At 30.3% G+C, this 11016-nt stretch overlaps 1 protein-coding gene across 1 annotated transcript; it reads left to right on the top strand.

The window, feature by feature from the left end:
* The first annotated feature begins 6228 nt into the window (after positions 1-6228).
* LOC125864538 (putative F-box protein PP2-B12) lies at positions 6229-7531 on the top strand. The gene is made up of 3 exons (XM_049544557.1): positions 6229-6590; positions 6700-6818; positions 6962-7531. The coding sequence occupies exons 1-3, from the start codon at positions 6297-6299 to the stop codon at positions 7374-7376; spliced, it is 828 nt and encodes a 275-aa protein (XP_049400514.1). The 5' UTR covers positions 6229-6296; the 3' UTR covers positions 7377-7531.
* Positions 7532-11016: the final 3485 nt, after the last annotated feature.

Here is an 11016-nt window from a genome sequence, read left to right on the forward strand (position 1 = left end):
TTAATCAGTTGCCTTTTTTGAAGGATTCCTTCATAAAATTACCATACGAAAATTTTAAAATTGTGCTTAATAATTAAAAAAAAATAACTGCAATAATAATTGGAGATAAATTAATTAATTTTAATCATCACAGGAGACAAAAACTTGCCTTGTAGTTGCTATTCAAAAGGGGTAAAAAAAATCATGATTTACACTTTCCTAGTAAGCATATTTAGTGAATTTGCAAATAAATAAATTTATTTTTATTCTTAACAAAATCTAATTTTTTATTTTATTAATTTTTTGTTAATCAGTTTTAAAGAGTTCGTGTATAGGTGGAAATGTAATGAGAAAGTAGTAAAATCGACTATTTAAATTCTAATTGTAAATAAAAGTTTAATATTAGAAAAAAAATGATAATATTTAGTTAGTAATTCAGTTTTATATTCACATTTTATTTATATTTTTTAAAATTTTACAGCGGATCATTTAAATTTTAAATTTTTTAATCGTTATGTTAATATAAATTTTATATATTTTTTAAAATGGTTATATCACGATAAATTTAAGTAATTCTTTAATAAAACTTAATTTTTAAAATTTTAGTTTAGAATTTAATATGATTACAAATTACAAATAATTAATTTTAATAAGGAAATTATTTTTCTATGATGCAATAGGATTTTAGGAATTCTATTTTGTGACTTTTGTCTTATAAACCATAAGTTATAAATCTATCTAAACATGCTTTAATAAAAAAAGATAGAATTATCAAAGATGTCCCATTTATAAGACAAATAATTGTTTTATCGAACTTTATAGGAAAACGTAAATAACATATGTTTAAACATCATACTCTTCACAACAATACTACTTAAAGGTAATGAAATAAAAACTAAACTAAATAAACAGAAGGCTTAAAAGACTAGATAATGTGTGATCCTTAAAACTAATTAGGCCAACTAATTAATTAGTCTAAATAGAAATGTTAAAATTTAAGATTATAATAAATATTACCCTTAAACGGTTATGATTAGTTTTAAAACTACATATTTTGTTTCTATTTTTAAACTTATATTTTAAAAATTAATTAACCACTCTCAATTCAAAATTTTGAATTTAAAAATATAAATTTAAAATATTATTTAACTCTTTAAAAAATAATTTTTTTAATTTTAAAATANACTTATATTTTAAAAATTAATTAACCACTCTCAATTCAAAATTTTGAATTTAAAATTTAAAAATATAAATTTAAAATATTATTTAACTCTTTAAAAAAATAATTTTTTTAATTTTAAAATAGTTTCTTACTTCATTATTAGAAAGTATCAAAAAAACAAAATCAACACACTAATTATTCGACTAATTAAAACTTAAGCATCAAACCAACAAACTCAAAATATACTACTAAAATAGTATAGAATCTTAGATAACTTCAACAAAATATTGAGATCATTTCATGATTGTTTATACAATCAAATAAAAACATATGTTAAAATTTTGTATTAAATTTATGATCATGACAAATTTTTCTTGCGCTAAGATTAAAAATCTATATTAAAAAAAGAGACGTGAATTAATACGGTGAACAAACTTGTTAAATTTTAAAATAAAAAATTATAAATACTTACATCTAGTGTTGATTTTATACCCCAAGAATCTTCCAATTATTAAACTGTCACATTTTGAAGTGACACACAAACGCACTAAAAAATATCAAAATTTAACATTTAGATTGAATAATTTTAGCAAAAATGAAGAACAATGAATATACATATAATAAATAAGACAAAGATAAAAGAAGAACAAAAACTGATACAAAGAAAAGAAAGTTGAAAGAATGGTTTGCCAACATCACTGTAGTGTTAGTATATATATAAATAGTTTCAATTCTGTAACCGTTTTTTTTTAACTCATTAATTAGAGAGATTTGCAAACCGTGTGTTCGAATTCTTTTGAAATTTAAAATTTATTTTTAAAACTCTTTTTGTGAATTTAAACAGTTTATGCACTTTTTAGAAATCTGCTAAACAAATTCAGTTTTTTTTTCTACGCTACTATTTTTTTTTTTAAAAAAAAATCAGCATCCAAAAAAAAAAAGAAAGAAGATTTAAAAGTTATTTAAAAAACTGCTTTATATTAAAAAGCAATTTTTTTATACGATAATAAAAATAAAATAGACTTTTTTTTGTGATGACATTTGTCAGCGTTTTTATATAAAAATAGATGACATTTTGTCCGTGTTTATATAAATGCATTTTTTTTAAAAGGTATAAATTAGTTTTTTTTTTAAATATTAAATCTGCCCTAGATATAATTTTTTTAAAATTGAATTTTGAATATTTTAACTGATTTGAAGTGGAGTTTTATAACCAATTGATTTTGCCACTTGTGTTTTTATTTCAAATTTTGAATTTAGAATATTTAATTAGTTATATAATATTTAATTATTTATAATTTAAAATTTTGAATTTTGTGGTGCTGACATGTGTCCTTTTTTCTTCTCCTATTATATATAGATAGATATTCAGATTCAGACTTCTAAATATTAATGTACATCTTAATATTCAAATTTGCATTTAGATTCAGACGTCTTAGTCTTAATAAAATTAAATGATGCCTTAATCCCCCTATGAAAATTACATTTTTTTAATATTAGGTTAATTTTTTCATCTGTATATAAAAGATGTTGATCAAAACATAAGCTTTAAGCGCATACATTCATGCTATCACATAAATTTAATGATATCAGAATCTTAAACATGGTAATCTTCTTAAAATATGTCAGAGAAAAAATACCTGAGTCGTAACCATTATCATATATAGATGACTGGAAGTGTTAATTGAAAATCGATTTCTACTTTTGTGCCCGCTTTAAGCACACAAGTTCATGCTATTATATAAACTTAATGCATATCAAGATCTTAAATATGGTAATCTTACTAGAATATGTTGCAGAGAACAATCCTGAGGCATAAGCATTATCATACATAGATGAGTTGAAGCGGTAATTGACAATATATTTCTACATCTGTGCCCTAACCTTATGCTACTAGGGGCGCCGCTAGTGATGAAATTATGCATATATATATGTGATAACCCTAATGATGGAGAGATGATCAATTTATAGAGGTTGAGACTTAATCCTGCACGTCTATCAAGTAACGGATCTAACGGACAAGATTCGTTCTTCATTAAATATTAGTTATGAATTTTTCATTAATTCAGTCACACATAAAATAATAAAAAGTCTAACATTCTCCCACTTAGCTTAAAGACCACATAACACTAATATTTAATGACATATTCATTAACTGCGAATAAAACACAATTTTTCTATAATGTCTATCATACATATCATGATATGACAAAACATGAGTTATGACGGTTATACATAATTTTGTGCTACATATTTCCTTTCATAATTGATAGATGGCAGTTTACTTAACCTTTTTTCCACATTACTGCTCTTTCAATGTATCGAGATATTAAAATTAAAGATTTATTGAATATAAAAATGTTATTATTTTTTAAACAGACTAAAAAAAAATAAGGCCCATAAATGAAAACAAATAACCCAGATCTTTTGGTTAATGTGGCAAGACCGATGATTATTTTAGAAAAAAAATGGGATTTTTAGAAAATAAGATTTTGTATGGATTAGGTGTCTAAAAGCATTTTTATGTGGTGCTAAGGCAAAATTCTCTAATTGATGAGGAATATAACAAATCGAAGGATATCTAAGGCAAACAATATTAAAATGAGAGAAGTAAGGAAGACAAAGTGAAAAGTGGAAGTCATAACTTTCTCCATTTTACATTCATTTTTTTCTTTTTATTGTCTGAATGAATTATCATGATTAAAAGGAAAAAACTACAACCTATAAATCCAAAATAAGGCGTGAAAGGGATTACGCATATCCTAAGTCCTAAAAAGAATGTATAGATGTAGAGATCCATAGGTAAATATACTATCTACTTTTAGATAGGCCCATTCATGATCTTTTAATTTGTCAAAACTTTTAAAATTTCGTAAAGCCCTCCTAGAATTCCTTTTGGCACTCAGTTCCTGATCTACATCAAAGTGATTCTTCCATTTCCATGTAAAGATCATTTCCTTCCGGAGTATGTTCACCCACTTTGGATGGTAAAGAAACTTTAATTGGCCATACTTTCCAAAGATGATCTTGCCGGTACGTTCGGATTTTCTAAAATTGTTGTCGGATTCTCCAAAATGCATTATTTTTGGAGTGTTTTACAAGCACTTGTCAATATTTTTAAGAATCTAAGAAACATAGGGAACAGGGGTCCCAAATGACAGTGTTGCGGAAATATTGTGGATTAACTAGCTCACAATCACTAACAAAGAAAATATATAGACAAGAAGAATAACATGAGATTCGGCTAGGCCTACTCCTCCCATCAAAAGCAGAGAGAGTTTTCCACTATGAAAGAAATACAACAAGTTTTAAAATGTTTTCAAACTCTTAGGACTATATTGTGTATCCTGTACAATGCTTTTGAATCCCCAACTATATCTCATATATATAGATGCCAAATAGTCCTAAACCTACAAGGAAAAAGTTTTCTCAATCCTAAAAGGACAATATACTTCTTTTCCAAATCTATTAGAACAAAGAGTCTCCTAAACAAATAGAAATTATGAGTTTTTTACAATATAGTAATTAAGAAATTCAAGAGATAATTAACCGGCAATAGAAACTTGCCTATGTAAATAATGGCGAACTAACAGTACAATATGTGAGCTTTCAGTAAGCTATAATGGGAGTACAAATCTGTGGGAGAAAGGCAAAGTACAATGGTAGAGTGTGAGATCCTGGAGTGAGGAAAACATAGCAGAAGCTAAATTAAAGCTCTCTTCTCTTTTCTGTACCATACCATGGCATCGGACAATAATTTTGTTCAAGCAGCAATTCCTCGCTTTGATGGTGTCATAGAACGGGAAATCTTATTGATTTACTTCATCTCTAGAAAATCCATTAAGAAAGTGGATGATGTTGAATTTTACAGGGCTTGATATTCCAAAACTGTTGTGGGTTTCAAATTCATTTCTATGGGATCATCTTCGTTTTCAGTATAAAACTCACCCAATTCTACCTGGATTCTGGTAGTGAAGTCCATTCCCAATATTGTGGTATATCAACCATTGGAATATAAAGATCCCTTCAACCTAGAAAGTAACATTTCTTTCCGGTCAATTTTTCCAGTGTGAAACTCTGTTCAACAATCGCATAAATAAGGTAACAAATGCACAATCGATTATTCGTTCACTTTTACTTACTTGTCTAATACTCTAAAAATAAATTAATCGTTTTTCCTTCATTTGTTACCTTGCGACCTGCATCAATTAAGAGGGGCTGACCACACAAATAAACATAGAGATCTTTCTTCAAAGGAAAATCAGGGACGGGAGTCAGTGATGCGGCAATGATGGACTAATAATCCAAGGGCAGAAATTTTTTCCCAAACGGAATTGGACTCAGCTGCGGATTGAAGTGATTTAGCGATTACAAAAATGCACAAACAACGAGAGGGCTTGTTAAGGCCAGGATCTTCGTAGTACAATCTTCTGGAAGCATCGACAAACAAGGTGCGCTTCTCTTACATTTACCATTCCAATTCAAATCCTCCATTGATGAAGTTTATTACTTTACTGTATTGCTTTTGATGTGTTACAGTAGTAAAAGATCTACATTCAAAACACATTTTGTTATATTATAAGCATCTATGCTTATTAAAGTGTTCCTAAATTGGATGGAATCAGGTGTCGACTAATAATATAATGGAAATAAATTTAAGATCAATGAATTAAAAATTTTCCTGATACTTTAAACTTCAGTCAAATAAATAAGACACATCATAAGTTAAAACTTTTAATTACAGTCGAATCAATAAGACACATAATTAGAATGCATAATTAGTAACACACCCTCTTGGATTTTAAAAGCTGTGAATGGAAAATGAAAAGTTGTGACTTTCTGAAAAATGGTGACTTTTTTGAAGAGTTGCGACTTTTTCGCAAGGTTGTGATTTTTCTAAATGGTTGTTACTTTTCCAAAGGATTGTAATTTTTTCAAAGGATTGTAACTTTTCCAAACGATTGTGACATTTCTGATAAGGCACAATAAACACCTATTCACACTATTCTTTGTTGTTTATGTTTATAAACAGATGGTTTCTCTCATTTGAGTTTCTTCCTAAATAAATTGTAGAGTACTTACTGCCATTGAGTGGTAAGTATTTTTGTAATACAAATTAGACAACAAACCCATCAAAAACATTATTACAGTCTCGATGAATTGGAATGGTAAATATAAGAGAAGTGCATCTCATCTGTCAATGCTACTGAACGATTGTACTGCGGAGATCTTGGCCTTAACAAGCCCTCTCGATGTTTGCCGCATTTCTCAAGTTTCTAAATCACTTAAATCTGCTGCTGACTCCGACTCTGTTTGGGAAAGATTTCTGCCCTCTGATTATCAGTCTATTATTTCTGCATCACTGACTCCCGTCCCTGATTTTGCTTCAAAGAAGGATCTCTTTGTTTATCTGTGTCACCATCCTCTTTTAATTGATGCAGGTCGCAAGGTAACAATAAATGAACAAACAGGGAAAACAGTAATCTATTTTTTGACTACTAGACAAGTAAAAGTGAACGAGTAATTGATTGTGCCTTTCTTATACTATTGTTGAACAGAGTTTCTCACTGGAAAACCGTACCGGAAAGAAATGTTACTTTCTAGGTGCAAGGGATCTTGATATTCCATTGGTTAATAGGCCATCATATTGGAAATGGACTTCACTGCCAGAGTCCAGGTTTGCACGACTTTTTTTTATTGAGATCTTCTGAATCATTATTTGTACTGACTGATTTGTAGTTCAAATATATTATTACCTCAGTCCCAATATATGTGAAATAATTTAGATGACTATTGTGTATTCTCATATTGTGAGATCAGGTTTCCAGAGGTGGCTGAGCTCAAACGTGTTTGGTCGGTAGATATTGGGGGCACAATAAGAGCTGGGGTTCTTTCACCACGGACATCTTATGTAGCATACCTTGTTTACATGTTTGGAGATGAATTTGGATTTAGTTATCGACCCTCAGAGGTTTCAGTTGGAGTTTCTGGTGTTAAATTGGATAAACGATTTGCAATTCTCGTGCCAGAAGATGAGGAGTCAATTTATAACCTGCCCCCTGATCTAGAGGATAGGCTCAAGAAAGTGTATGAAGAGGCAGTACGTTCTAATCTGCCTTCTGATGCAGAGGACGATGATCCAGGGCTACGTGATGATATTTATTTGGCGTTGCAACATTTGCCGTTGCAGCTTTTGCCAGAGAATGTTTCAAATCGGCTGCAACTTGTTATGTGACGTCCTAAACTTAGAGATGATGGCTGGTTTGAGATAGAATTGGGTGAGTTTTATACTGAAAACGAAGATGATCGCATAGAAATGAATTTGAAAGAGCTGAAAAAGTGTGCATCTCTAAAGGCAGGGCTTATTATTGAAGGAATTGAGATAAGGCCCAGAATGGATTGATTATCACATTTTTTTTAGAAAATATTTCTTCCATTTCATAGAACTGTCAATTATTAGAGAAAAAAAAATAGATGTCATGTTTGTTTTCCAGTTCTGAGATAATGTCTGCAGTATAAGTGTGCAAGTATCACACAATTTAGTTTGACTTTGCTACTTCGCTACCATTTGTTTTGAGGGTGACACATATTCCTGATTCACAAATAAATAAAAATAACTTATTATCAATTTAAATAATCCTTAAGAGAGGATAATAAAGAAATTCAGTTACGAAGAGAGGGAGTTGCTCGGATTGTAAGTACCCCTCACTTCCAACCCAAAGGTTGCGAGTTCGAGTCACCAAGGGAGCAAAAGGAGGTGGGAGCTCCTAGGAAGGGTAAAAAAAATTAAAAAAAAATTCAGTTACGTAATTAATTTATCTGATCTTTTCAATAATCAGTCATTGTGATTCTAACCAAACGGTCAGTAAAATACCCTTGTTTTTTTTTTTTTTTTTGTAAATATCAGACCCTTGATTTGTCTTCAAATATGTACCATTTAATTGCTCATTTCAATTTGAACAAATAATTTTATAAAACAGAATAACATTAGCTACATAATTATATTGGATATATAGTGTTTGATAAAATATGATAGTATTTATGTGTTACACGTTTATTTCCAATTTTTATTATAAAGTTCATAAAATAAAACAGTAAATCATAAAAAGTACTTAAAAAGCTACACAACTTACATTTGTGGTCACCAAAGAAAGAATTATTATCAACCATACAAAGACTCAAATCATAAAATTTGAAGTCTTATCGTGTATAATAATTTTTTATTTGTAGTTATTTATTTGTCCAATAGAAATTATATTATATGTGTGTTGTAATTGATTATATAACCACATATTTGTTATCTCAAAATTTAATTGTTTAACTTTACAAGTTTAGAGTACAATCCCTAATATTTTGTATGTATTGAACAAACAATGGAACTTGAATAATCAAGTCATTTGTGTAAACTGATTATTTATAAAATTCAACTTGTACTTTCTTTCTTCTGATTTATAAACTCATTATACACATATTGTCTTATTATTTTTTTTAAAAATAATCTATAGAAATTGAGACACAAGTGCAATACATGTGCCCAAAAACTAGTAAATTAAAGATCCCTTGGACCCAGAAAGTAACATTTCTTTCCAGTCGATTTTTCTGGTGTGAAATTTTATTCAACAAATAGCATAAATAAAATAAAAAATGCACAATGAATTACATTTTCTCTTTAACTTATCTAATATTTTAAAAATAAATTAATTGTTTTTCCTTCATTTGTTACCTTGCGACCTGCTCCAATCATGAGGGGCTGACGACACAGATAAGCATAGAGATCTTTCTTTGAAGGAAAATCAGGGACGGGAGCCAGTGATGCGGCAATGAAGGACTGATAATCCGAGGGCAGAAATTCTTCCCGAACGAAATTGGAATCAGCTCCGGATTGAAGTCAGAAATGCGCAGCTGTAGTCTCTAAATCACTTCAATCCACTGCTGAGTTTCATTCCGTTTGGGAAAGATTTTTGGCCTCTGATTATCCGTCCATTTCCACATCACTAACTCTTGTCCCTGATTTTATTTCAAAGAAGGATCTCTATGTTTATCTGTGCCGCGTCCCCTCTTAATTGATGCAGGTTGCAAGGTACTAATAAATGAACAATTGGAAAAACAGTAATCTATTTGTGGACTATTAGACAAGTAAAAGTGAACGAGTAATTGATCATACACTTTTACCTTATTTATGCTACGGTTTAACAGAGTTTCACACTGATATCCACATGTGGCTAAGCTCAAACGTTTTTGGTCAGTTGATGTTGGGGGCACAATAAGAGTTGGGGTTCTCCATTTGTAAGCATAAGATGCAGAAGACATTATTTTTCAAGAAAGATCCTTATTCTACTTTTTAAAGTTTACAGTTGATATTAAGTATCAATATCCATCGTCTCCCCTCACTTAGGCCTCGTTTGTTTGCAAATTTTAATATTTTTGATCTCAGTCATTTAGGCCCCATTTGTTTTCACTAAGATTAAGACGTTTGAATCCGAATGCACATCTGAATGTTAGGATGTGCATTAAGTTTAAGATGTGTCACGCCCCGAGCCTACACCCTAGGCGGGACTGGCACTCGAGAACCATTGCTGGCCCCAAGCGAACCATTGGCCTGACTTACTTACTCAGCGGAAGACTTTAAACATTAAGAAAAGAATTCAAATGCTAAATAACTCAACTGTCTCAAACTGAACTCATAATGTTTTAAAAATAAGTATTTAACTTAGCCAAAGTGGCAACTCAAAGCTGAACATAAGCCAAAAACAAGATAGTGACAAATGAATTAATGACCGTCTGTCTATGAAGCCTTTAAACAACTGAGATAGATGTCCGGACAAGACCCACGACATCCTAATGAACCAACTAATACTGAAAGCAATGAAAAGGGATCCTCCGAAAGAAAGGAGGCTCACCACAAGACTCTGAGTGCTCAACTGGATCAACGATGCGTTGTATGATGATCCTGGTTTCCTGTGTCTGCATCATAAGAAGATGCAAGTCAAATGGCATCAGTACATTGAATGTACGAGTATGCGAAGAGAATTCTAAAACAAGACATAAGCTTGAAGGGAACTGAAGAACTTACCTGACACAACTCAACTCAATTTAACTGAACTCATTTCAATATAAAGCAGTATAAAACAAGTGCAATATAAAGAAAAGTTTTTTAAAACATAGATGTCAACTCTATGTATTTGAAAATACAATAATACTTGGTGTGTATGCAAAGATACAATATAACTCTGAAATGTATGTAAAAATACAATTAAACTGTACATATAAGAATACAAATACTTTTGTGGGAGTTTCTCTAACCGACAACCATCACGTAAGAGCTATTGTGATGATACATCATTTTACCTCACGCTGTCAGGGCCGTCCTATACCTTGCCGAGGGTATAGAACCTGAACTACTAAGTGGATCCACTAGTGTATGCTAAAAAGCCCTAAACGAATCATCTAAAAAGTATGACCCTTTTTTACCCATGATGGCTACATGGTTTATGGGGATTGTGAGTTGTCTGAATTCTCCCCCATATCGGTGCTCAATACTACTCCCAAAATATGATACTAGCTCTTATGTATAAAAATATACTTCTTTCTGTGATTTGAGATAATTGCTCAAAAACTTAGCTCAAATTCTATCTTGGAAATCAAAGTTTCCTCTCTTGCTTAATTGTGAAAGCGTTTACTCTTTTCTGACAACTAGCTCAAAGGCTCTTTGGAAATCAAGGTTTCCTTTTCTTTTTTAAATGTGAAAATATTTTGAACTCTTTGGTAATACATAGTCCCCATATACTTTGAAAAATTGAACTTCAATCTTTACTCTTTACTCAACTTGAACTTTCAGTCTTAAAACAACGTTAAAACTTTTGGAACACTCTAAG

Source organism: Solanum stenotomum, chromosome 5 (assembly GCF_019186545.1).
Source record: "Solanum stenotomum isolate F172 chromosome 5, ASM1918654v1, whole genome shotgun sequence".
NCBI lineage: Eukaryota > Viridiplantae > Streptophyta > Magnoliopsida > Solanales > Solanaceae > Solanum > Solanum stenotomum.

Coding starts and splice junctions, on each gene's coding strand:
- LOC125864538 (XM_049544557.1), top strand. CDS start 6,297: ATGAATTGGAATGGTAAATATAAGAGAAGTGCATCTCATCTGTCAATG. Junction 6,591..6,699: donor TAATTGATGCAGGTCGCAAG/GTAACAATAAAT, acceptor ATTGTTGAACAG/AGTTTCTCACTGGAAAACCG. Junction 6,819..6,961: donor ACTTCACTGCCAGAGTCCAG/GTTTGCACGACT, acceptor TTGTGAGATCAG/GTTTCCAGAGGTGGCTGAGC.